The 27933-nt window shown below is 43.7% G+C and overlaps 2 protein-coding genes across 9 annotated transcripts in view; both read right to left on the bottom strand.

The window, feature by feature from the left end:
* Window positions 1–2601, bottom strand: part of PI4KB (phosphatidylinositol 4-kinase beta) — a 28550-nt gene extending 25949 nt beyond the window's left edge. For 4 of the 5 annotated variants that reach the window (XM_059881859.1, XM_059881867.1, XM_059881866.1 and 1 more), the window contains exons 1-2: window positions 2448–2601; window positions 1406–1579 (exon numbers count right to left, since the gene is read on the bottom strand). In XM_059881859.1, coding sequence (XP_059737842.1) covers window positions 1406–1410 — 5 coding nt within the window. In that variant the 5' untranslated portion in view covers window positions 1411–1579; window positions 2448–2601. The remainder of the gene's footprint in view (window positions 1–1405; window positions 1580–2447) is intronic. The other variant, XM_059881863.1, reaches the window with a different exon arrangement.
* Window positions 2602–10159: 7558 nt separating this feature from the next.
* Window positions 10160–20196, bottom strand: RFX5 (regulatory factor X5). 4 transcript variants are annotated; one of them, XM_059884801.1, is made up of 10 exons: window positions 19712–20162; window positions 19139–19267; window positions 18854–18887; window positions 18352–18434; window positions 17792–17911; window positions 17485–17604; window positions 17262–17343; window positions 16761–16962; window positions 16441–16541; window positions 10160–16287 (listed from the first exon to the last, which is right to left on the bottom strand). In XM_059884801.1, exons 1-10 carry the CDS (start codon window positions 19756–19758, stop codon window positions 15298–15300), a joined length of 1908 nt encoding a protein of 635 aa, XP_059740784.1. In that variant the 5' UTR covers window positions 19759–20162; the 3' UTR covers window positions 10160–15297. The 4 variants fall into 4 exon arrangements, with proteins under 4 accessions (XP_059740784.1, XP_010801343.1, XP_005203986.1 ...); XM_010803041.4 differs by having other exon boundaries at window positions 20064–20162; XM_005203929.5 differs by having other exon boundaries at window positions 19675–19764.
* Between the last annotated feature and the right edge of the window lie 7737 nt (window positions 20197–27933).

Raw genomic sequence — 27933 nt, 5'->3', positions numbered from 1 at the left:
AACCCTTCCCTTGTAGAAACACAGAACCAAGCCATCAAACAGGCTCGAGCCCTACCAGGAACCAGGTAAATGCTGACCCAAGGTCCCAAGGCAGAGTGGCATTAGGGGATAGGGTAGGGAGAACAGTGGTCTCAGGGAAGTTAAGTCAATATTGAATGAAGCGGAGAAATCTGTTCAGGGCTCTAGAGCTGGTATAAGCAGATACCAGCCAGACAGCCCAAGCCAGCTCTGGGAGCCCCTGGTGTAACTGACAGATGGCAAAGAAAGCAACCTGTACACTCACCTCTCTCTGAACTGTTCCTCCCCACCACAAGCTCCAAATGCACTTGAACTAGGCCCTCTCCGGTCTCATGCGACTTACTCAAAGGTCCCTCTCAAGCTTCTTCCCCAAATTAGACAATCTCAATTTGCTGCTTTGGATAGTGTTCAGCAAATGTGTCCTCACACAGTGTGGACCCAGCTCTGAGAAGGAAGCACAGCAACTAGGAGGAATATGACTTATCTTTAGGGGTGCTCCCAAGGAGCAAAGCTGCTCCTAAAAAGGGGACTTATGAACTCGGACACTGGCTGGCTAACGAGGAGGCAGAAAAAGGGGGAAGTGGGACAAGGTAGCATGATTACTTTCAAACAGGCTTAGAGTAGGAAGATGAAGGGAACTTCACGTGTCCTTTTCACTACTGGAGGCCAAGAGAGAGACATGGTATACAGGTGAGCAACTAGCTTCCTAAGTCCCAACTCAATCCAAGTGTTCTTTTCCAGCCAGTTTCCTCAAAGGATTTTCCCACAAACGTACTTTATGCCTACAGAATCTGGAGTTATGGCTCAAGAACAAGAGCAACAGCAAAGCTGGTCAGCAACTTGAAGCAGTGGGGAAACAAATCAAGGCAGATGAAAGAGTCAGGCCTGGAGCTTGCCTTTCAAACTGATTTACTCCCATGGTTGGAGACTAGAAAGGTTGAACAGAGAGACCAGAATGAAGGAAAATTCTCAGAACTGAATCACTACTAATAAATACCTTGTGTCTGAGGAACCCTGTGTTTTGTAAACAAATAATGAAGTCAAAAATTTTCCCCCACATTGTGCTATATGCCTATTACTGTACCTATAGAGTGGACCATTTGCCCAAAAAAAGTCACGCTAAAGGTCAAGTGAAGAAGTCACATCCTGAACCCAGGAGTCCTGATTCTCAATATACATGCTCTTTCCATTGGCTCATGTTCCTTTTCCCAGTTACCCCCTGACCAAATCCACTCCAGGCTTAAGGTCTTACGGAATCAACCAAAACCATTCTAGTAAAGCCACTGAGAGTAAACCGATTCCTCTTAGGGGTGGGAAGACACTATATTCTGTGATCCCTCTAAGACAAGCCTAAAATTAAATTATCCAAAACAAAATTTCTCACAACCTCATTCAGTTTCCATGCAGGCCTGTTCATTCCTCCAGCAAAGTGTAATCTGACAGGAACTGCTTCAAACTTGCTCCATCCTTCTGAAACACCCTCTGTCCAGAGAAAAGCCTGAGACAGCTGAGGCTCCCCCCTCCTCCCAACACATCTTCTTAGCTCAAGGTTTAGTTGATCCTGAAATAAGTGGTATGTAAAGGTAGAGTGACAGAGAACACATAAAGACCACAGGGAAAACAGTACCACAAGGATCAGCAAAACCCTTGAAACTCGAGGGAGGTGTCAAAGTTGGAAATCCTGAATGGGAAGGAGCACTGTCAGATCTCTCTTCTACAGGAACAAACCTCCAGAGGTTGGGAGATCTGAGGAAGGGTCGAGAAAAGCTGAAGAGTTACAGGAATCATTAAGTACTTTAGAGAAGAAAGGATTAAGGTCAAAGCAGAATGTAAACAGCACTTTGGGAATGATGGTGAGGGCCTGAGATCCCTTAAGGAGAAGGAATAGACAATTCTTGGAAGCCAGGAGCTGGGTGGGTGGGTGGCAGTGAGGTAATGGAATTAGAAGCAGCAGAGGAAGAGACGGCCACAGAGGCCCGGGAAGCAGGGGTTGGGGATGCACAGAGACATCGGAGTTAAGGGGCAAAACAGGAAAAGGGATAAAGGCGGAGGCCGTGGGAAAGGGGGCTGGGGCACAGACAATGAGGAAAGACAAACAAGGATGGACCCCATAAAAGGCATCGTGATGTGGAAAGGCTTGACGACTTAAGAGAAGAGAATTCGGGACGGAGGCAACAGGGATAAGCGTGAGGGAGGGGGGAATCCCCGGCAGAGGGAGGAGCTAAACAGAAGAGGAAGCCAAAAAGCAGGGGAGGACCCCAGGTTCGGGAAGAAAGGTGGAGAAGGAACCCGGGGTGCAGGTGTCACCGGGAGGATAGTTTTGTAGTCGAACCCAGGTGTGGGGGCGGGGGAGGCTGTGCTGGACAGGGTGGGAGAGGGACCCCTTCACACACAGGGCAAGGGGCACTCACAGGGTAGGAGTCGCTTACCTCCGGGGGACCCCGGCGGAGGGGGTGCGGGCGGTCGGGGTCGGGCTGCCGACACCGCCGCCTCAGCAGCAGCGGCCGCTCCCGGGTTCCATTGGCCGCCTGCGCTTCCCTGACAGCGGCCGCGGCGGCTGCACCAGGCCCCGGCTGCGGGGCTGCCCTCAGCGCCGCCTGAGGGGGCCTTCGCGCTGCCGCGCGTTCGACCGGGCCTCACAACCTTGTCTTCCTCTCTCGCACCAACAGGATTAAAAAAAAAATAAAATAAATTCCTCAGCAGATCTCGAGTTTTCTTCTGAATTCAGTCCCTTCGTGGGCTATGCTTTCTTGCTACTCCGACGCTCAGGACCCTACGGATCCCATAGTAATCTAAGGAGTTGGGTGAGCTGCCCGAAACATGCCTGTTCAGAAATAGAGAAGGGGGCGGGAAGAGAGATTTGGAAGCCGGGGAGGAGGAGAGGACCAGGGGAGGAGCTTACGGGTGGGAGGAGGGGCCAAACCTTGGGAGGCGGACCTACGAGGCAGCGTTTGCGAAGCTAAGGAAGCCGAAAGGGAAGTAAAATTTTCTGGATAAAGGGGCCGGGGCTCCCGGCTTAGAGCAGAAGGCGGCGGTGCAGCGGGCGGGCGTGGGTCCCCGGCTAGTGGAGAAGTACAAGCTTGTCGCGTACTTCAGTAAACACTGGAACGTGCAAATTATACGTAAATGAGCCCGTTCGAGTTAGCAACCGAGTTACCGTAATGACAATCAGTGACTTTCCCCTATTCCACACGACTCCTTTAGTAAATCAGGTCGGGGGACGGACGCTGGGGGCCGAGCTGGACAGCAGAAAGAGAAAGAAAGGACAGGCGGGGAAGATAGTCACCTTCACTATCCTATTCTTACTCATGTTTAAGGACGACGCCAAGGTTACGCCCCTTATCGCTTGGGGAATGGCGCGGTCCAACCGCGTCAATCTTTCGCCGTTAGCGGCGCGACTCGAGGCCGCGGTTCTGCCTCCGAGGTCACCACCTGCCTGGGCAGCCTTTGGCCTTCAGCCTTCGGACCTCGATCCAGCCCGGGAGGGGCTGGACTGGGCCAGGTTGGGAAAGGTGAGTGAAATGTCAAAAGCTTGGAGGGCATAATCACGCCTTCCGAACAAAACCAAACCATGTAAAATCTAAACAAATAAACAAAAATCGGCCTGCAAATGGACTTCTGGTGTTGTCTTGTGTAATTCTATTTGTCAGTTAGCTTACTGACTAGGAACCCTTTCCATCAGAACCTCTGTCCCGACGTAACCTCTGCCCCTCATAGGACCTTACTTAATAGTCTACATTGAGGCTAGTTATTTGAGCCCAGATCCTGGACGCCACCCTCCCTGCCACTTGAAGGCTGTTTGATTTGGAATGACTGATTTATCCTCTGTGAACCTCCGTTTCTATGTCTGCAAAGTAGATCCAGGTATATTAACACCCTACAGGGTTTTGTGAGGACTAAAAGAGAGCACAGATTACGACTATTATCGGGACAATAATATGAGGAGGGAATGGCAACCCACCCGTTTTCTTGCCTGGAGTATCCCAGGGACAGAAGAGCCTGGCAGGCCACATACAGTCCATGGGTCGCAAAGAGTTGGACACGACTGAAATGACTTAGCACAGCTCAGTTCAGTGGCTCAATCATGTCCGACTCTGCGACCTCATGGACTGCAGCATGCGAGGCTTCCCTGTCCATCACCAACTCCCAGAGCCTACAAACTCATGTCCATCGCCTTGGTGATGCCGGCACAGGGACAATAATATAAATGAAAGGGGGTAATTGCTTCAGTGTTTGGATGGCAGAATAAAGATTAATAGCTTGAAAATACCTGTGTAAAACGTGCAGTATGTATAAAAGAACAAATAGGGTACCTGATTGCTAAAGGAACATATGGTTAATACAAAAGGCTGCTCTGTATATGATAAAGTATGAACGTTTTCTCGATATTGTGAGTAAGGTCATTGAAGAGATACTGGAAATGGTCCAGTGGAACAAGAAAGACGAAGGAGCATTCTGAAGGGAATTTGCTCATGAGAAGACAAACTGATAAGCTAGGTTAAAGCAGGAGTACAGTAATGAAAGATGAGCAGAGAAGGAGGCCAAGAGTGCCAAAGATAGTTTAAATTTGTCACCACTGGTCTGGAGTGGGGAATCACCAGTCCACCTGTCAGGCCCAGCAGCTCTTGGCCAGCTCCTAGTCAGCCGTGGAGCAAGAATGGAGAGGTGATGACCCTGCTTTGCCTAGAGTCTGAAATGTCATATGTCCATCCCCTCAAAGGATAGGGATTCCAAGGTTTGAAGGACTAACTTTTTGAAACATTGTAAAAAGAGATGCATATTTTACTTTTATTGGAGGGACTTTTTCTACTTTCCAGTAACATCTCTGTTCAAACTTTAAAGTAGGAACTTTTTGTAGGTATAGCAGTTATTATAAGTCCTTTATTAACTGAGACCCACCTCAACCTCATACACACACACACATACACACACACACTATTGTGAGGTAGATTTTGTTTCAAGTTTCTAAGGGCCTTTATGTGTTTATCTGCATCTATGACTTTGTCTTTCTGCCTTCTTTTGGGGTTTTCTTTGGTTCCCTCTGTTCCTGGGTCTCCAACTCCCTCTAATCTGAGTTCCTCAAGGCAAGAATGAATTTATTTTTGTATCCTAGCTGTATCCTTAGTTTCCACCACAGGAAAAAATGTTTATATTTGTTTATGTAGCAACAAATTGAATGCAGAAGCAGATATGAGAATCCAGTCAAGCATTAAGCAGATTTCCAAAAATGTGTAACAGTGCCAATTGTCAGATTTATTGTTGTTGTTCTTTTGGTAAAAGTTAGTTTTCATAAATGAATAAAATAAAAATATTTATAAATATTTTGACTAAATTATTCCCCCACTTCCTATTTGCTTTGCTTTTCTCCTCAGTCTCTTTAATTCTTAAATTACAAAACTGAATACTATTCTGTTTCCCATATTTAAAAGCATAATATTATCTAAAATTCTTCACCACACTGAAACTATTTTTTAGATTCTGTTTTGATAGAAAAAAAAAACAAAACACTTCTGTCTTAGGTCCTAGGGAGTCACTACAGGTATAGATGTACATTGGTGACCTGTACGTGGTGACCCTAGAGGAACCCATACTGTCCTGTATATGCATGAAGCCTTGATGGGAAAGCATGTATGCGTGTGGCACCTTGGAGTGTGAGGGCAGGAAAGTACTAACAGGGTCAAGTAAAGTCATTTGTTTATTTATTTTTAAATTAATTTATTTATTTTAGTTGGAGGCTAATTACTTTACAATATTGTAGTCGTTTTTGCCAAACATTGACATGAATCAGCCATGGGCGCACATGTGTTCCCCATCCAGAACCCCCCTCCCACCTCCCTCCCCATCCCATGCCCCAGGGTCATCCCAGTGCACCAGCCCTGAGCACCCTGTCTCATGCATCAAACCTGGACAGGTGATCCACTTCACATATGATAATATATATGTTTCAATGCTACCCTCTCAAATCATCCCACCCTTGCCTTCTTGCACAGAGTCCAAAAGACTGTTCTTTACATCTGTGACTCTTTTGCTGTCATCAGCAAATAGGGTCATCATTACCATCTTTCTAAATTCCATATATATGCATTAGTATATTGTATTAGTGTTTTTCTTTCTGACTTCATTCTGTATAATAGGTTCCAGTTTCATCCACCTCATTAGAACTGATTCAAATGCATTCTTTTTAATGGCTAATACTCCATTGTGTATATGTACCACAGCTTTCTTATCCATTCGTCTGCCGATGGACATCTAGGTTGCTTCCATGTCCTGGCTATTGTAAACAGTGCTGCGATGAACATTGGGGTACATGTCTCTTTCAGCTCTGATTTCCTCGGTGTGTATGCCCAGCAGTGGGATTGCTGGGTCGTATGGCAGTTCTATTTACAGTTTTTTAAGGAATCTCCACACTGTTCTCCATAGTGGCTGTACTAGTTTGCATTCCCACCAACAGTGTAAGAGGGTTCCTTTTTCTCTGCACCCTTTCCAGCATTTATTGTTTGTAGACTTTTTGATAGCAGCCATTCTGACTGGCGTGAGATGTTACCTTATTGTGGTTTTGATTTGCATTTCTCTGATAATGAGTGCTGTTCAGCATCTTTTCATGTGTTTGTTAGCCATCTGTATGTCTTCTTTGGAGAAATGTCTGTTTAGTTCTTTGGCCCATTTTTTGATTGGGTTGTTTATTTTTCTGGAATTGAGCTGCAGGAGCTGCTTGTATATTTTTGAGATTAATTCTTTGTCAGTTGCTTCGTTTGCTGTTACTTTCTCCCATTCTGAACGCTGTCTTTTCACCTTGCTTATAATTTCCTTCATTGTGCAAAAGCTTTTAAGTTTAATTAGGTCCCATTTGTTTATTTCGCTTTTATTTTCATTACTCTGGGAGGTGGGTCATAGAGGATCCTGCTGTGATTTATGTCAGAGAGTGTTTTGCCTACGTTTTTCTTTAGGAGTTTATAGTTTCTGGTTTATGTTTAGATCTTTAATCCATTTTGAGTTTATTTTTGTGTATGGTGTTAGAAAGTGTTCTAGTTTCATTCTTTTACAAATGGTTTACCACTTTTCCCAGCACCACTTGTTAAAGAGATTGTCTTTTCTCCATTGTATATTCTTGCCTCCTTTGTCAAAGATAAGGTGTCCATAGATGCATGGATTTATCTCGGGGCTTTCCATTTTGTTCCATTGATCTATATTTCTGTCTTTGTGCCAGTACCATACTGTCTTGATGGCTGTAGCTTTGTAGTATAGTCTGAAGTCAGGCAGGTTGATTCCTCCAGTTCCATTCTTCTTAAGATTGCTTTGGCTATTCGAGGTTTTTTGTATTTCCATACAAATTGTGAAATTATTTATTCTAGTTCTTTGAAAAATACCATTGGTAGCTTGATAGGGATTGCATTGAATCTATAGATTGCTTTGGGTAGTATACTCATTTTCACTATATTGATTCTTCCGATCCATGAACATGGTATATTTCTCCATTTATTTGTGTCCTCTTTGATTTCTTTCACCAGTGTTTTATAGTCTTCTACATATAGGTCTTTTGTTTCTTTAGGTAGATTTATTCCTAAGTATTTTATTCTTTTTGTTGCAATGGTGAATGGAATTGTTTCCTTAATTTCTCTATTTTTCTCATTGTTAGTGTATAGGAATGCAAGGGATTTCTGTGTGTTAATTTTATATCCTGCAACTTTACTATATTCATTGATTAGCTCTAGTAATTTTCTGGTGATCTTTAGGGTTTTCTATGTAGAGGACATGTCATCTGCAAACAGTGAGAGTTTTACTTCTTCTTTTCTAATCTGGATTCCTTTTATTTTTCTTCTCTGATTGCTGTGGCTTAAACTTCCAAAACTATGTTGAATAGTAGTGGTGAGAGTGGGCACCCTTGTCTTGTTCCTGACTTTAGGGGAAATGCTTTCAATTTTTCACCATTGAGGATGTTTGCTATGAGTTTATCATATATGGCTTTTATTATATTGAGGTATGTTCCTTCTATTCCTGCTTTCTGGAGGGTTTTTATCATAAATGGATGTTGAATTTTGTCAAAGGCTTTCTCTGCATCTATTGAGATAATCATATGGGTTTTAGCTTTCAATTTGTTAATGTGGTGTATCACATTGATTGATTTGCAGATATTAAAGAATCCTTGCATCCCTGGGATAAAGTCCACTTGGTCATGATCTTTTTAATATGTTGTTGAATTCTGTTTGCTAGAATTTTGTTAAGGATTTTTGCATCCATGTTCATCAGTGATATTGGCCTGTAGTTTTTTCTTTTTTGTGTGTGTGTGTGGCATCTTTGGTTTTGATATTAGGGTGATGGTGGCCTCATAGAATGAGTTTGGAAGTTTACCCTCCTCTGCAGTTTTCTGGAAGAGTTTGAGTAGGATAGGTGTTAGCTCTTCTTTAAATTTTTGATAGAATTCAGCTGTGAAGCTGTCTAGTCCTGGGCTTTTGTTTGTTCGAAGATTTCTGATCACAGTTTCAATTTCCATGCTTATGATAGGTCTGTTAAGATTTTCTATTTCTTCCTGGTTCAGTTTTTGAAAGTTATACTTTTCTAAGAAATTTGTCCATTTCTTCCAAGTTGTCCATTCTATTGGCATATAGTTGCTGATAGTAGTCTCTTATGAGCCTTTGTATTTCTGTGTTGCCTGTTTTGATTTCTCCATTTTCATTTCTAATTTTGTTGATTTGATTCTTCTCCCTTTTTTCTTGATGAGTCTGGCTAATAGTTTGCCTATTTTATTTATCTTCTCAAAGAACCAGCTTTTAGCTTTGTTGATTTCATTTATTTATTTAAATGTCATCAAATTGAGGAAAGAAGTTGGCTTATTCATCAAAAGTTGGTAAAACTAGAGGACCCAGGTCATAATACACCTCCAATTATATATTAAACACCCCTATGGTTAAATAAACTATAATGAGTAATTTTTTTTTCCTGAACCATAGATATTGGCTTTTTTTTTCCCCCAGAGAAAAGAAAAAGAAGCTACTAGCAATTATTGCTTGGCCTCCTACTGTGTATAAATACTAATGCTACCTCATTTATTCCTCAGTACATCTTTGTGAAACAGATGTTATTTTATGGAAACTGAGCTTCAGAACGACTAAGTCATTGGTTTTTGAAATTGTTTTATTTCAACCCACAATAAGAAATCAATTTTTAAATCACGACCATTGAAGAGCATATAGACATGGTCTTCACTGAAATAAGTTTCAGGAAGTGATATGCAATTACCCTACTATATGCAATGCACATTGATACTTTCTACTCTATTTTACTTTTTAAAAGTTATTTTATCTTTTGGTCGTGGCACAAGGCATATGGAATCTTAGTTCCATGACCAGGGATTGAACCCCCTGCCACCCCCCTGCATGGGCAGCATGGAGTTTTAACTACTGGATCACTGGGGAAGTCCCTGTTTCACTTTTTAAAAACATTTAGCTTTGCATACTGCTAAATTAGTTTCACAACCGACTACAGAGTTGCCATCTGTTTTTGAATCTGTTTTAAAAAACTGGACTAAATAATGTTCAAAATCCTATAGAAAGTGGTAAACTGAACTCATGCTCTTTCTGGTAAATGCCTCTTCACAAACATGTTTTAATACTATATATATATATATATAGTATATCGTATTATATATATATATATATCAGAGAAGGCAATGGCACCCCACTCCAGTACTCTTGCCTGGAAAATCCCATGGACGGAGGAGCCTGGTGGGCCGCAGTCCATGGGGTCGCTAAGAGTCGGACACGACTGAGCGACTTCACTTTCACTTTTCACTTTCATGCATTGGAGAAGGAAATGGCAACCCACTCCAGTGTTCTTGCCTGGAGAATCCCGGGGATGGGGGAGCCTGGTGGGCTGCCATCTATGGGGTCGCACAGAGTCGGACACGACTGAAGCGACTTAGCAGCATATATATATATATATATATATAAAATTAGCTTTACCGAATAAGATGGAACCAGCAGAATGATCCTAGACAAAGCAGGAATAGGCCTACTGATGAACCATGAGACAAAACACACAGACAAATATATAATGATATTAATTCCCCCGTTTAGCATGTTAGTCAATGTGGTATTTACTTTTTTTTGTTGTTTTTAAGAAAATTGACTGTTGCCTACAAAAGTTAACAATACATTCATTTATTTGAGGCCACAGACTAGACATAGAGTTTACCTTGGTTTAACAGCAAAAGATTATTTCAAGTTTTAGTAAGTAACAAATTTTTATTTCTGACTTACTTTATGCTAAGGCTAAAATGAAAAAAGACAACAATGGGACTGGGGAACAGGGTATTGGGGAGAGAATAAGGAATAGTAGAGAGGAAGCAGTAGGCAGTCCCCAAAACCTTCGTTTAGCCCTTCATCTAACCAACTGAAGACTTCCTGACCAAGAGAAGAATAACTTGTTTCATGTTAGATTTTTAAAATATTAGGGTAAAAATATAAAATAGGCTACTTAAAACCCCTATAACATTCATGTAAATCTTAAAATCACCCAGTGGTCTGGTCTCCTAAAGTGAATGGATATATCCCCAAACCCAATCGTGGTGAGGGCACTGTTCCCTTGGAAGCTTCTATCGTATCACCAGTGGTTTACTTTTCCGTATGCCTATCACCTCCAACTTGTTAGCAACCTGGTCCAGTCCCTCATCTCCTCCCACATGGACAATGGCAACAGCTGTCTGGAGGGTTCTTTTTTACTTCAGTTCCTCCATCCTCTAATGCAAACTTCGTATCTTTCATTCATTCAATCAATGGATTACTTTCAATTCCATCACTGGATAACTTTTACCCATTCATTCAACTGTTGTGTGTTTTTCTTCCAGTTGATTTCTCTCTCTTGTTCATACATAACCTTTCTGCCGAACAGGTCTTTTTACTGGGTTAGACTGCCATGTCCTTACTCACATCCCACATCCTCAAACTCCTGCTTTTCCTGGAATGACTTTTTTTTTTTTTAATCTACTTAAGCTCTACTTAAAGGCTTAACTCAAGGCTACCTTTTCCAAGAAGCCTTCCCAAATTACTCAATCTCTTTGAATTTACAGCTCTTAGGCAGCAGAATGGGTATCATGATTCAGTTCTTTGTATCATGTCTTCTGTTGTTCTGTCCTTACTTTATGAGTTGGCCTTGTCCTACTCACCTCTACTAGCAAGTCATTTCTGATCCCTGTCTATTTCTCTGGGCTCCCACCACTCTCTGTGCTTACTGCTAACATAACTCACACTGTGCTGAAATCATTATTGACTTAAGGATAGTGCTAAGTCAGCTAGCTTCCAACAAGTGCAGAGCTCTTAACAAGAAGGAAAATGCCAAACTACAGTAATGGACTTCTACTTCTGGCAGCATGGAGGAGAGAAAGGGCTCTCTCACAGAATACCACTGGATCCTGGATAAATTACAGTAAACATGTTTGTCACGCTCATCAGAAAGTAGAAGAGATCACTGAAGGAAGGGGAAAAAATAACATTGAGCTGAATCCTTATGCAGAATGAGTAACATGCAGCAGAAGAAGCAGGTTTGCTCTGGGGACAAATGCTAGTATCAGTATCATTAACAGAGGCTAAACCCTGGGCCCAGCCAAAGCAGGGGAGAAAATCTGGGACTCCTGAGTTAAATCAGGACTCCTGAAAGGTTAACACAGTCCCAGGTAAGGAGCACCCTTTGTCACCTGGCAGAAACAAGTGCAAATTCTCTCTAGAGGAAAGTACCCCCAATTTAGGCCCACTGGATTTCCTTAGATTAACAAAATAGGAGCTCAAAATCCAAAAATACAAAATATACCAGGGAACAAGCTGCTATGGGAAAATCAGCAGAAATCAACAGAACAGGTAGATATCCAAGGTAAGTTACAGAATATAAAATTGTTGTTCAGTTACTAAGTTGAGTCTGACTCTTTGTGAACCCATGGACTGTAGCCTGCCAGACTCCTCTGTCCATGGGAATTTCCAGGCAAGAATACTGGAGTGGGTTGCCATTTTCTTCACCAGGAGATCTTCCTAACCGAGGGATCGAACCTGCATCTCCTGCATTGGCAGGCAGATTCTTTACTACTGAGCCACCTGGGAAGCCCCAGAATATAAAAATAACAATCCTGACAAACTTCAAAGAACTGCTATCACAGAGACCACATTTCCTGAGCACAAATGATCAAACTGAAAATTAGTATCAAAAAGATAAAATTTTAAATAGCTAGATTTTGGAAATTTAGAAAACTTTCTAAATCACAAATCCAAAAAGTCATAAAGGTAATTTAAATATTCTTAGAACTAAGTAATAAATACTTTTAAACAGAAAAATGTGGAGAATATAGGGAAGTGAGTCCTTGAAAACTTATAGAAAATAACACAACTTGAAAATTAATTAGATAAAAATTAAGATGTACAAGTACATAAAATTAAAGAAAGCAGAAGGAAATACCACAGATAACATCCATAATTAGTGAAGTAGAAAACAAATATTTGTGGCTTCCCTTATAGCTCAGTTGGTAAAGAATCCACCTGCAATGCAGGAGACCCCGGTTTAATCCCTGGGTCAGGAAGATCCCCTGGAGAAGGGATAAGCTACCCACTCCAGTATTCTTGGGCTTCCCTTGTGGCTCAGCTGATAAAGAATCCACCTGCAATGCGGGGGACCTGGGTTTGATCCCTGGGTTGGGAAGATCCCCTGGAGAAGGGAAAGGCTACCCACTCCAGTATTCTGGCCTAGAGAATTCCACGGACCGTATAGTTCATGGGGTCGCAAAGAGTTGATATAAAAGAACATAAAATTAAATCTAAAGAAAGCAGAAGGAAATACCACAGATAACATCCATAATTAATGAAGTAGAAAACAAATATTTAAGGGAGAGTATCAACAAAGCCCAGAATGGCAGCTAAATCAAACAAGTAAAACAAATTTCTGGTGTAGTTGGTCAAAGGGGAAAAAAAGAAGGCACAAGTAAACAGCAGAAATGAAAAGGAGGACACGACCACCCAGGGAGCAAAGGAGAAAAAGAACATGGAAGGAATTTCATTAAAAATAAATGATGTAAAATGCACAAAACTCTAGAAAAACACTTTACCTAAATTGACTCAAGAAGAAATAGAAAGCCCAAATAGCCTATAATTATTAAATAAATTGAAATTAAGATGTTTCCCACAAAGAAAGGCCAGGCTCAAATGGCTTACCAAGTAAGTTTTATCAAACGATCAAAGGATGGTTCAGTTCAATCTAATATAAACGTTTTTAGAGAATGAGACAAGAGGGAACAGTTTCCAACTCAGAGGGTGTACAGACCAAAGGAATCATCTCAGAAGCCTTAGAAAGCTTACTAAAAACAAAGGCACTAACCTGTACAAGAATGTTAGTAGCAGCATTATTTATAACTGCAAAAAACTGGGAACAACCCAAATGTCCACTGACATGGATAAATTGTGGTTTATGCACTTGCAATATTATATAGATAAAAATGAGTGAGTAATAGCTATCTACAACATGGATGAATCTTAGAAATAATGTTATGTGGGGAAAAAAAAGCAAACCACAGGGGAGTATTAGAGAATAAAATTTTGTAAAGCTAAAAAGCAAAACCATTTTTAAAGGGTATATACATAAATGGAAAGGATATATATATATATATGTATGTATGTATATATTGCAGGTAGTTAATAAACACAAAATTAAAGATAGTGGTGACCTCTAGGGAGAGCCAGGAGCATAGGTTAGGGGAAGAACACGAGAAATTCAGTAGTATTTCTAATGTTTTAATGTACAAATTGGGTGATGAGTCATTTAGTTATTATGCTTCATAACTTATTCACGTTAAATATATTCTTTATAGATATCAAACATTACATATAATTTTTAAAAATCTGCAATGGTGGAAATAAAGGAACAAATGAATGAAGGCTCCCTGAAAGAAAATGGAGAATCCCTGATGGAAGCTACCCTATGCAGAAGATAAAGTAGGTCCTTAATTAATGTTGGTTGGTTTACTGCTTTTCCCAAATATATACCTGAATTCCTTTCCTACTGGTGCTCCCAGATAGGCAAGGTACCTTCTTCCACACACACAGCCTAAACCCACAATCCCGGTCCAGCTAAGTCCTGACACTTACATGACAAGAGACTGACACCTGGTGGATACAGAGTGAATTTAATAAAATGACTAGGGAGTAAACCTCACTCTACTTGGTGAAAGAGGCAGTAGAGTGAAGCATTGAGAATGAGGAGAAAACTAAAATTCAGAAAGAGGAGAATGAAGGATACCCATCTCTGAGAAGGAGGTGGAAGAAAAAGGGGGATTGTTATCCAAATGAGACTAAAGAGCTAGTCTCCAAATGAGAAAGATTTCCCTCTCATTCCCTGAGACCAGAATAAGAGGAAAAGAGGTTACAGCTGCTGTAAGGAAAATTCAAAACTATCTGGAAAAAAAGGAAGGAAGATAACTGGTCTCAGCCTAGCAAGCTAAAACCACACCTACTTCATAGCAGTGGCCAGGTGTCAGGTGACTCCCCGGGAACTCCGCACTCCCAGTCCCCATTGAGGAATCTATGTGATTCTAAGGAGGCAGATCCTGCCTTTTTTTTTCAAAAGGTACAGGCCATGATGTAGCGTAAATAAGCAAATTAGCATTTATTATACCAATCTCCTGCCCACAGTGACTGGCTAGGGATGGGTGTGTGACCCAGGCTGACCTCACCGAAGTGAATCTTAGGGCTATTGCTAGGATTCCTGGCACAAAGATGCCCTCTCTTTCTGGCTGGACATGAGAGAGGAAACATGGAATCCCAGGAGTGCTGGCAGCCACGAGGTGGACCAGGCTTAAGATGATCCTACAGAAGGTAGGGGGGAAAATCAATCAGGTATTCAGAGACTTACGGAGTCACTGGATCAGCTTTACCTGGAGTTGGCCCTACCTCTGGACTTGCCAGTCACATGAGCCAATAAATCTTTGTTTTTAAGCCAGTCTGAGTTAGGTTTTCTATGATTTAAAACCAAAAGACTCCAAGCCTAGGCATTCATCGTATTTCATCCCTATATTCCCACAAGATAGTGCAGGGATCCAGGAGAGGGGTCACTACAGATTAGTGACTCTAAAGCCAAGGGGACTGAGCTGGAAAGGTGAGAGGCAAAAATCAGGCACTATGTAAGACAGGGTGCCTCAGCTGTCTATACAGAAGAGAATGAAGAGCCAAGTGAGAAGTGCAAAGAAGGGCCTCTTCTAGGCAGCCAGGTAGAGTTAACATAGGGCTATAAACACTCCTTCCCACATACCTATCATGGGGGTGCCGCTTTGGGGTCTTTCCGCTCATGGGGAATGGAGCTCGGAAGCACATGCCCCTTTAAGTCTTTATTACCCTGTGCGGAGGTGTCTACTTCTCCCCTGACCAAATGAAGAGCCTCCTTTTGGCTTCTACTGCCCCTGATGACGCTCACTTTGGGGGTGACAGGAGGAATTTTATCTTCTGCTTCTTTGGCATGACGGGAACTGGGGCCCCTTCCTCCTTTGGAAACGGCGCCATCCTCCTGACCTTGGGCAAGCACCCCCTTCTCAGCCTCTCCTACTGGCCCTGGCCCCCCTGATCCTCCAGCTGAGTTGCTCTCCCCTCCAGAGGCCCATGCCTCCCGTGGTAACCTTGAGGACTGGGCTGAGTCCACAGCAGCTGCTGACTTGTCGGGGGTAGAATTCCTTTCCCTACTTCCACCTGATTTTTTTCGAGGGCGCCCCCGTTTTCTTTTGGCATCACTTCCTGTATCGTCTAGATCCTGCTTTGTGGCTTTAGCTGGTGGGTCCTGCCCACTGGCTTCGCTCACAGGCACTTCAGCTGTCCTCTTGACACCTTTGTCATGGGGTCCCAGGTCACCCCCTATGCCCACTTCCCTGTTCTCTGCACTCCTTGGCTGAGCGAGCCCCCCAGGGGGAGCTTGCCCAGGCCCAGGTCCAGGTCCAGGCAAAGCAGGAACCGTTGGTAAGATCATGTTAATGATGGGAACAGCTGCTTGGGGTCCCCCAGCCCTACTGGGCAGAGGCAGTGCAGCCATTTTCAGAGTGCCTGAAGAAAGTTTGGGGGCCAAGATGGGTGGAGAGACTCGGATTGGCGGAATAAGTGAGCGAGGGGCCCGGGGGAGGAGCAGAGGCAGCCGTGCCACTAGGGCATTAACCTGCGGGTTATTGGCTACTGGCGCCGGGCTCTCCGCTACACTCTTCTTTCTCTCTCCACGTGCAGAGGGGCCAGCCCCAGCTCGGGGGTCTAGCTCTTTAGGAGGCTAAAAAGTAAAGAGAAGAACACAGTAAGTGGGAAGACTGGACAATGGAGGGAATATAGGAACAGGACGTGAAAAAGTACTGAACCCACTGGGCGAAGGGTGTACTACACCCGCAGCCCAGGGGAGTAAGGTCAAGGGCATCAGCTTCCTCACCTGGACCTGTCTCTCTGGTCTCTTATGAGAACCGCCCTCCAGGTTCTCTACCCCGTTCTTGGATTTAGATGACCGTTCCCGAGGGGCATGTTCGTCCTCTTCTGCGGAGGTGCCAGAAAAGGAAAAGCGGTGAGGAAGGAACAGAATGGAGGAGGGAGGTGATTCTGACTGGTAGAGAGGCAGGAGAAAGAGGTGGGCTAAGGCATGTCTGGGAAGGGTCTCTAGGAACAGAAGGTGTCTCTCTCCTCATTTATGTGGGAGAGCCTTTAAGCTTGAAAGTGGCTGAAGGGTTCTCTGAACGTAATACAGGGTCCACCCACCAGCGAGTCCCACAGTTTTGAGCACATGGGCGTGTGCAGATCGGGCAGAGATGAGATGCTGCTGTAGCAGGAAGCGGGCAACCTCAACGATGGAACTGAAGGACCGTTTCAGGATTCGCTCAGCCCAGTCACAGGTCAAGGCACAGGCTGCTTCTACCACCTCATCCCGAGGCGCTGGGGTTACTTCTGGGCCCATTTCTGGCTAAACAGGGGAAGGACACACCCAATTACACTGTGAACAAAGGCCCCTGCGCCCCTCTCAGGCACCAATGTTGACCATAAGACCAGACTAGGGATGGCAGTAGCTTCTATCATGCCATCCCAGAAACCCCCAAATTCTCTTTCTCCTCTGCCTCAGCCATAGCGTAGGCAGAAGGGCATATCCTATAGGCTGAGAAACTGTGCCAAACGACCTAGGCTGTGTCAGGCCTCAAAACACCTCCCAAAGTCCTCTGCCATCTACTTTGGGGAGAAGAGTGCAGTCGGAGGGTTGTTACTTACACTCTCAGAGCCCTTTAGGTCAAGTCCGGGCAAGGGCGGCATAGATACCAAGGTCTTCCTTCGTATGCCACTGTAGCAATATCTGACATAAGTTAAGGGGTAACCAACACACTGGAGGTCCCCATGTAGGAAGGTTGGGCTGTTTCCACTTCCAGCTCTTCACATCCTCACCCTAAGGTTCTTTCCCCAGGTCCTCCAGCCCACCCTCTCCAGTCAAGGATACTTGGACTGGCCCCGGCCACCAAGCCTTCGGGCCTTGATGTCAGGGAAGATCTCTCTGATGATTTTGCCAAAGTTGGCTGTGCTGAGCGGGCGGCAACACGCGAGGCTCTCGCAGTACTTCCTGAGTGAGGCAGGGACAGAGAGGGAAGAACACTCAGAGAAGAAGGGTGGGTTCAGAGGGTCCCTGGGAATCAAGGTTGGGAGACCCTTGAAGTCCGGCTCCATCGAGGCAGGGGCCTCTCCAGGGAGGAGGGGGTAGTCCTAGGCCCACCTCCCCAGCCCCCATACACCCGCTCCCATCCACCCACCGATAGGCATCATAAACACTTTGTTTCGGCAGGCAGGTGTCGGTATGCTCCTCTAGGTGGTTGCGGATCCACCTGTAAGCATACATGTACTCCTCGTTGCTGAGTGTACTTGGCTCTGAGCTGCAAGAGAAATAAGAGAGACAAGTATTGCCAACATCCCAACAGTTGCCCTGGTTCCATCCAGATTATCACCTCAGTAGGGCTGGACTGAATCAGTGCATCCAGAATTCACCTTTCTCTGGTAAACCAAGGCAGGACAGCAACTTTTATTCCCGACTAAGGAGAGCTGTTATGAGTATTCCTATTCACCAAGCCCTTTTTAAGGGAGCCTTTCTTTTTTTTTTTTTAAGTTTTTATTGAATTTGTTACAATACTGCTCCTGTTGTTTACGTTTTGGTCAGGAGTCATGTGGGATCTTAGCTCCCCAACCAGGGATTGAAACCGCACCCCCTGCATTGGAAAGTGAAGTCTTAACCACTAGACCACCAGGGACCACCCCTAGGGAGCCTTTCTTTAAAAATAAGCACCTCTGATATCTAAAATTCCAGCACCAAACCTACCTTTTGTCTCCAGTACTGGGCCCTGAGGGGAGCTGAAGGTAGAGATACAGCTTGTCATTGTCGGAGAATTTCTGTACATCTTGCTGAGGTAGGGAGTAACAGAGAGGTAGGAAAAATTATAAGGCCAAGAAATACCCAAGGTAGGACCCTCTGATCCTGATCCTTACTAAACAGTCTAGCTGAGTGAGTGAGTGTCAGGCTGACAAAGGACCTTAGAAATGATTTAAGGTTAGGAGCCCTTAAGGATTACCAAGGTGAGAAGGGTAGTGGAGGGGATCAGCTCTGATTTTATCTCTACTGGGCTTCTCCACAAGAGGTCACAGAGATGAAGTGAGATGCTCAAGGTCAAAGCGATAACAAGTTGTAAAGCCAATTATCTTCTGACAGGGCAGACAGCACTGACTCCCTGACTCCCTTGCATGAATCTTTCTAACCCATATCCTCACCATCTTCATCCCCCCCACCAATGCCATCTCTCTTGCCTTCTTCCGTAAATACTCACCAGGATCCCCTCTACTTTGTTCTGCACGGCCTTGCTGTAGAGAAGAGGAAAAAGCTGGAGGTCATACAAAAGATTTCTCCCCATCCCTGTGGCTGACTGCTAGGGAGAGGAAGGGGTCTGAAAAGCCTAGCAGGTGCTCAAGAACTGCTACCATGATGAAAATCTCCCCTGGTCAGATGCACTCGCGTGGGGAGGTGCAGGTCATCCAATACAGAGGAAGAGAAGTGCTATAGGGATCTATACCCAGGTCTGAAACAAGGTTTAGAGATGGTGATGAGTACTTACGAAATGGTACCTCGGAGCCTCTGAAGAAGGGTGGTGGGTTCCCCCGCCTCAGCACTACCTGAGGAAGTCCTTCCCCCAGTCTTTGGGCTCTTAGCATCAGGTTCATCTTCTGCCATCCTGGCATGAGGGCTAGAGTTGAGAGAAGACAGGACAAGATTTAACAAGATTTTCCTTCCCCGCTGGAGGTCCCAGGGCACTCCTCACCTCTCTACCCAGAAAGGCAGAAAAACAGAAAGAAAGCCTCCGAATTTCCCCAGTGGTCTTTTTCTATAATTTGCCTTCTACAAAAATTAGAAATTATTCCATTACTTCTCCAGGCCCATATATACCCAAAGAGATCTTTGCCATTTCCATTCTATCTGCCCCACCTTTCTGCAGTCTCCTAAATGTGGAAAACTGTAAAGGAAGAGATACGGGGGATTGGGAATCCACGTTAGAGAGAAATTTTCATTTCTGCCTCTAACCCCATACTACCCTCCTTTCCCTCAACCACCACCACAGGATAAAGTTGTCTAATTCTCTAATATACTCCTCACCACTGAATTTGCCTGGGAGGTCAGAAAGGATACGAACAGTTTCTGCCCTTCCAGGCTTGGAAAAAACTGGGCCCAACTTCTCATTACTTAATCTCGCCACGGCTTCCCCCGCAGCTCCCCCTCCCCACGTCGCCGGCCCCTACGTCATCGCCCTCACCTCCCCTCCCGACGCGCGCCCCCAGTCTCTCCCTTCCCCCTCCATTCAATCCCGCGTTGCTGCAAAGTAGGGGGTTCAGGGCAGCGGAATTCCTGTGCTGGGCGTAGAAAACCCGGTTGCGGGAAAGGGGGGGTCCTAGATTCGGGGCACGTGCACATGGGTGAAGAAGCAGTTGAAAATACAGCCAAAATCTTGTCTGCTCTCCTCCCAACTCATATTGCCCCCTCCCTACCTTTGAACAGTCACCTTCCAAAACAACCAACAATAAAGGTAAGGGAGAAAGAGAAACTACCTCGTAGCCACCTTCACTCCAGCCCAGCCCCACGATCCTGGCCCAGCGGGCTCGTGCGTTGCTTTATTTCCTTTTTTCTGAATGGCTGGAACGGCCCCGATCTGCCTAGATACTCGGACGGCCTGCTCTACGATTGGTCGTTGCTGCCACCCGGAGACAGAAGGCGCCGGGCTCGCACCGGCAGCCGCTAAAATCTGCCTGGTAACAGAATCTGATTGGTCAATAGGGGAGGGAAAATCCAAAGTTGGTCTTATTTGAGTCAAGAGGGGGAAGTCCGGGTTAGGTTTCGGTTAAAACTGGGGTCGGTTGGGACTGCCGGTCCCAAGAGGTTCTTCTCTTAAAGGGACCGCAGGACGAAAGACCGGACGCTCTCCTCCTTTTGAAGCTTTCTTTGCTTTCTCCTTCCGTGTTTCAGTTTTGACTTCGGGCGTCAGAGCTACTGGAAGAAAAGATTCAATGGATGATAAAATAGCTAGAAAATTATAGGTAGCAGTGATGGAAGTCGCTGGAAACTCACATTACCAGCTTTTAATGAAAAACAAGTTGAACTATTCCCCCCTAGTCCCCACCACCCAACACGTGCTTGCAGATACTAAGAGGAAACCTGCAAGCCCGAGCTCACATTCCTCAACTGATGGAGGCCTCTTAACCTCAGCAGCTGTACCACATAAAGCTGAAGTGCCCTTAGTCTTCCTAGGTTTCCCGCAAGGTTTCCCGCAAGTACCTCGTTTCCTTCCAAAGAGTCGCTGCTGCTTTTGCATCCCCTTAGTTCTGCAGTCAGTGAATAATGGCATTTTGACTGACTCCCCCAAGGGGTGCTGAATTCCCACCTGGACTGTTTTGCTTCAGAGAACATTGTACTGAACGGTCAAGCGTCCCTCTCCCTTTTGATTAAGGCTTTTTAAGGTCAGGAGTCTGATGAAAACAATGAACCTTCTGCCACGAAAATACAGGTACAGGCCAAGTGGTGCATCTAATTTAAGAGGTCACGGACTCTAGGTTAACCACCCTTTGAATGGATGAACAGTTTTTTGTTTTGCACAGCAGATACATTACACCCAAAACTATGTTTGTAGTCCTGTCCTGCAGTTCACCAGTCTCATCATCATTGTGTTTTTGTAAAGAGGAGAGCAGTGTTGCCTCCTCATGTGTTCATGCAGCTCAGTCATTTTGACTCTTTGTGACCCCCCTGGACAGTAGCCCGTCAGTCTCCTCTGTCCAGGGAATTTTCCAGGCAAGAATACTGGAGTTGGTTGCCATTCCCTTCTCCATGGGATCTTCCCAACCCAGGGAAAGAACCCATGTCTCTGGGGTCTCCTGCAGTGGCAGGCAAATTCTTTACCACTGAGCCATCTGGGAAGCCTGATTTTGTGATCATCGCCCTTTGCAGCCTGCATTTCCCTACTACTAGCTTTGGTGGGTCCTGGGGGAACAAACCCAGGGGACTGTGGAGTTGGGGAAATACAAATATACTGCCTAGAAGGTTTTCTAGTAACAGCTAAAATTTATTTGTTTATTGCGTGCCAGACACCAGACCGAATGTTAAATACCTTATTTTGAAGTAGGAATTATTGTTGCCTCCATTTTACAGACAAGGAAGCAGACTTGGAGAGGTGAAGGGACTTGTCCAGAGTTACATTGTAGTAAGTGCTGGAATCAGGATCCAAAGTCAGTCCCTCTGCCTTCAGAGCCCATTCTCTTGAATACTGCCCTAGATTGCATTTATACAGATTTTCAGGTGCTCATGTACAAATATGGGTATAGACTGATGGAAAGATACCCCAAACACCACTGTTTGGTATAAAGTGGAATGTAAAGTACTTTAAATGGAAAAAGAATTTGGGGTAAATTATGCTGGCTTACGAATTTCATTTTTTTTTTTAATAATCTTATTTATTTTTGGCTGCGCTGGGTCTTTGTTGCTGCATGGGCTTCTCATTGCTGTGGTTTCTCTTGTTGCTGAGCAGGGGCTCTAGGGCACGTGGGCTCAGTAGCTGAGGTTCCCAGGCTCTAGAGCACAGGCTCAGTAGTTCTGGTGCACAGACTTAGTTGCTCTGAGGCATGTAGATCAGGGATTGAACCTGTGTCTCCTGCATTGGCAAGTGGATTCTATATCACTGAACCACCACGGAAGCCCTGGCTTAGGAATTTGAAGGTGGCAGAGAATAATCAAAACCTTTAGCAAAGGGAGGAAAAGTATCATAGCTGTGAAAGGGAAATTATTTTGACAGCACTGTAGAAAGGCCAGGTTGAGTCAGGAGGTGGGAAGGCTAGAGATGGGAAAAACAGGCAACTAAATATTTATGCCAAATTTCTGCCTAAGAGCTGAGGATACAAAGCTGAATAAGGTATAATAAGGTACTGTTGCAGGAAGGAAGCCAATTCCGACTCCATGTTGGAAATTGTTCCTTTGACTTGCTTTTATTATTATAATTATACTCAATGGCTTGCCTGGAGGACCCTGCCCCTCTGCTTGACTATAAACTAAAGCCTTTCTTCATCTTATGGACAGATAGTTTGTCCCTGCCCACCTGTGAATAGAAGAGACTAACACACCGCTTCTGAAGGCTGGACATTCCCTTGGAGATGTTTTACAAGACTGAAGACCCTTTCACTTTACTTCCCCACTGCATCTTCCTCTCTATTCTGCCTTTTGACTTTAGTTCCTCATTGCTTCTTTCTCTCTAATCTATAAAACAATCTGGCATCCAGACCCCAATAAGATGGTTATTTTGAGGCGCTAGCCTTGCCTCAACACCTTGTCTCTTGAATTCATTGGTCTATTGAACAGCAAGCAGAGTGAGGTTGGACTTGGTAACAGTATGATGGTCCTTGCCCTGAGAAGTAACAATAAAAATTGTCTGATAAGCATCATTATAATAACAGCAATTATTTATTAACATTAATATGTGCTGAGGGTTGTTCTAGGGCCTCATATATGTTATGTTTTTAATCTCATAGCAACTCTATCAGATAAGTACAATGATTATCCCTATTTTACAGATGAGGAAACTGAGGTAATGAGAGATTAATACTTTGTCCAAGATTACACAGTAAGTGATGGACCTAGGATCTGAACTGGGCTGCCTGGATTCAGAATTTGCTCTTCAGTTCAGTTCAGTCACTCAGTCGTGTCTGACTCTTTGTGACCCCATGAATCCCAGCACACCAGGCCTCCCTGTCCATCACCAACTCCCGGAGTTTACCCAAACTCATGTGCATCGAGTTGGTGATTCCATCTAGCCATCTCATCCTCTGTCGTCCCCTTCTCCTCCTGCCCCCAATCCCTCCCAGTATCAGGGTCTTTTCCAATGAGTCAACTCTTCACATGAGGTGGCCAAAGTACTGGAGTTTCATCAGTCCTTCCAATGAACACCCAGGACTGATCTCCTTTAGGATGGACTGGTTGGATCTTCTTGCAGTCCAAGGGACTCTCAAGAGTCTTCTCCAACACCACAGTTCAAAAGCATCAATTCTTTGGTGCTCAGCTTTCTTCACAGTCCAACTCTCACATCCACACATGACTACTGGAAAAACCATAGCCTTGACTAGACGGACCTTTGTTGGCAAAGTAATGTCTCTGCTTTTCAATATGCTATCTAGGTTGGTCATAACTTTCCTTCCAAAGAATAAGCGTCTTTTAATTTCATGGCTGCAATCGCCATCTGCAGTGATTTTGGAGCCCAAAAAAATAAAGCCTGACACTGTTTCCACTGTTTCCCCATCTATTTCCCATGAAGTGATGGGACTAGATGCCATGATCTTAGTTTTCTGAATGTTGAGCTTTAAGCCAACTTTTTCACTCTTCTCTTTCACTTTCATCAAGAGGCTTTTTAGTTCCTCTTCACTTTCTGCCATAAGGGTGGTGTCATCTGCATATCTGAGGTTATTGATATTTCTCCCGGCAATCTTGATTCCAGCTTGTGCTTCTTCCAGCCCAGCGTTTCTCATGATGTACTCTGCATATAAGTTAAATAAGTAGGGTGACAATATACAGCCTTGACATACTCCTTTTCCTATTTGGAACCAGTCTGTTGTTCCATGTCCAGTTCTAACTGTGCTTCCTGACCTGCATACAGGTTTCTCAAGAGGCAGGTCAGGTGGTCTGGTATTCCCATCTCTTTCAGAATTTTCCACAGTTTATTGTGATCCACACAGTCAAAGGCTTTGGCATAGTCAGTAAAGCAGAAATAGATGTTTTTCTGGAACTCTCTTGCTTTTTTGATGATCCAGCAGATGTTGGCAATTTGATCTCTGGTTCCTCTGCCTTTTCTAAAACCAGCTTGAACATCTGGAAGTTCACGGTTCACGTATTGCTGAAGCCTGGCTTGGAGAATTTTGAGCATTACTTTACTAGCATGAGAGATGAGTGCAATTGTGCAGTAGTTTGAGCATTCTTTGGCATTGCCTTTCTTTGGGATTGGAATGAAAACTGACCTTTTCCAGTCCTGTGGCCACTGCTCAGTTTTCCAAATTTGCTCTTAGGCACTATTATACATTGCTTACTAAAATTGGGAAGGAATACTTTTTTCTTTAATATTTACTTTTAGTTATGTGTTTGGGTATGGCACATGCAATCTTCAATCTTCCTTGCATGTGATCCTTTTTTAGTTTTGGCATGCAGAATCTCTAGTCGTGGCTCCTGGGCTCTAGTTCCCCCACCAGGGATCAAACCTGGGCCCCCCACATTTGGGAGCTTGGAGTCCCAGCCACTGGATTACCAGGGAAGTCCTAGGAGGGAATTTCTTAAACAAACATAAGAATGTAAATCATAAAGGAAAATACTGATAAATTTAGACACATTAATATTAGAAACAAATTTATTTTAAAAACTACTGTAAAAAGAATGCAAAGTCAAGCTACAAACTTGGAGAAGATGTTTTCAAGACATAACTGAAAAGGACTGTTATCTGGAATTTATAAAGACCTCCTACAAATAAAAAGATGAACCACCAAATAGACTAAGGGGCAGCAGAGAAAATGAACAGGAATTTTATAAAAGAAGCAGAAATGGCTCATAAATATGAAAAGTTGTTCATTCTCTATAGTAATCAAGAAAATATAAAGTAAAACCACATGAAGATATCATTTCACACTCACTAATACGCTGGCAAAAATTTAAATGTCTAGCAATATTGAGATTTGACATGGCTGTGGAGCAACAGGAGCTCTCATCTACTGCTGGTGAAAAGTATAACTTGGTATAACTATTTTGAGAAATTGTATGTTTTGGTATAACTATTTTGTATTACTTGGTAATGTTGAATGTGTTAATATCTTATGATTCTGCAATCCTACCCCTACAGATATGCCCTAAAGACAGAAGGAGTAAGGTTTATAGTCCCATTGATTGCATTAGCAAAACTGGAAGCAATCCAAATGCCCACCTGCAGTGGAATGATAAATTGTAGTACATTCATATGATGGAATATCAGAGAGCAGTATAAATGAATGAGCCATGGCTACACATGTCCACATGGATGAATTTTAGAAACAGTGAAAGAACACAAAAGAAAATATACGGTACAATGCAATGAATAGCTATTTAATGGCAGGCAAAACTGAATAATGTATTATTTATGGATTTACATATCTGGTAAAAAAATAAATGAAAAGTAATAGTATCATTATCATAAAGTTAAGGATATAAGTTACCTCTGGTAAGCAAGGGAAGAAAGGTTCGGGAATAATTGTTCAGCAGCCAATCAATCAATAATGTCTTCCATAGGACCTAATTTAATTTGTTTGTTTCCCAAATGAATGGCCAGTCACTTAAAAATATTTATCATTTCCTTCTTATTATAGTTATTTCCTTTTATGATGTTATCTTATACTTTTATCCTATGCTAAGTTCCCTTTTATAGTTGGGCCTATTTCTGGGCCTTTTTCTCTTCTGTTGATTCTATTTGTCTATTAGTCTATCCATAACACTCTATTTTAATTAATGCAATTATATAGTATGTTTGGGGACCTCCCTGGTAACTCAGTGGTAAAGAATTCACCTGCCAATGCAGGTGATGTGTTTCATCCCTGGGTTGGGAGGATCACCTGGAGAAAGTGAAAGTGTTAGTTGCTGAGTCGAGTCTGATTCTTTGTGTGACTCCATGGACTGTAGCCCGCCAGTTTCCTCTGTTCATGGAATTCTCCAGGCAAGAATGCTGGAGTGGGAATGAAGAGATGCAAGAATGAGGAGAACCCCGTGGTTCTCCTCCAGGGGATCTTTCTGACCCAGGGATCTAACCTGGGTCTCCTGCATTGCGGGCAGATTCTTTACTGTCGGAGCCACCAGGGAAGCCCCCTCCCCTGGAGAAGGAAATGGCAACTCACTTTAGTATTCTTGCTGGAAAAATCCCATGGGCAGAGGAACCTGGTGGGCTATATAGTCCATGGAGTTGAAAAAGAGTCAGACATGACTTAGTGACTAAACAATAGCAACAGTGTGTTTTGATGTCTAATGCTGAAACTTTTCCATTATTAGTTTTGTTAACTGAAAAAAATTATTCCTACATAGGGAAGATTATATTTTTCAAATATGGGCACAATAACATTTCTGGTTCCACATGCTATTCCAGAACCTTGCCACTTTCCCATCAAGAAGTGGAGTTTGTTTCTTGTCCCCTTAATTTAGCCTTTGTGAGTGTCTCAATAAATGCATGTGGTGGAAGTGACACTGTATGACTTCCAAGTCTGGGTTAGAACAGGTAATAGCGTTTCTTCTTTCCTGTCTCTTGGGACATGCCCTTGGAAACCAGCCACCATGTTGTGAGGAAGCCACGCAGCCAGATGGAAAGGCCTGTGTATGTCATAGCCCCAGCGGGGGTCCCAGGTGACAGCCAACATCAGTCATCAGACATGTGAGTGAGTGAGCCAGCAAATGGCTCTAGCCTCTAGGCTTTAATTTGCTCCCATTGACGCAGAGTGGACCAGAAACAAGCGGTTCCCATAGAGCCCTTTCTAAATTACAGGTTTGTGAGTAAAAATATTAATCCGCTAAGTTTTGGAGGCCATTTGTTACACAGCAATAGATAACTGAAACAGTGCATTTAAATTTCTAGATTAGTTTTAGAAACATCTTGTCAAGTTTCAGTATAAAACCTTCACTCCTCTGAGGTAACATGTTCTGCTAAGTAGCATCCTGCCCTATTACCCTGTCCTTACAAACACAAGTCTACCTGAATGGAAGTTTTTGTTGAATTTCTTCTTAAAAGTGGGAATTTTACTATATATATGTAAAGTATATACACACGCACACATATCTGCAACTTAACTTTTAAAATAATATTTACTTGTTTTTATTTATTTGGCTGAGCCAGATCTCAGTTGTGGCACGCGGGATCTTCAGTCTTCGTTGTGGCATGTGAACTCTTAATTATGATATGTGGGATCTATTTCCCCAACCAAGAATTGGCGGCATGTGAACTGTGATATATGGGATCTATTTCCTCAACCAAAAATTGAACCTGGGCCCCCTGCATGGGGAGTGCAGAGTCTCAGCCACTGGACCACCAGGAAGTCCCTGCAACTTACTTTTTTTAACCTTACAAAATATTGTACGTATTTGTCTGTCAGGTAGTGTTTAGAGCAGAAAGTCTGCTAAGCATCGAAACCAGTAAGGCAGGGAAGGGACTCCTAAGAGCATGCTGGAGAATGGCCAAGAGCAGATATTTAGAGCATGGAGCCAGGCAATCAAACACATGGATGGTGCAAGGAGGATTATCCTCATTAGTCCCTGAGATGAGTGCAGCTGCCTGAAGATGCCTTTAGGGACCCAACCACAGTGTGTGGGAGGGCTGATCATGCTTGATGGAAT

The sequence above is a fragment of the Bos taurus genome, chromosome 3 (genome assembly GCF_002263795.3).
Source record: "Bos taurus isolate L1 Dominette 01449 registration number 42190680 breed Hereford chromosome 3, ARS-UCD2.0, whole genome shotgun sequence".
Taxonomy (NCBI): domain Eukaryota; kingdom Metazoa; phylum Chordata; class Mammalia; order Artiodactyla; family Bovidae; genus Bos; species Bos taurus.
Note: the sequence above shows the minus strand (reverse complement) of the source record. Positions and strands in the feature narration are given on the sequence as shown.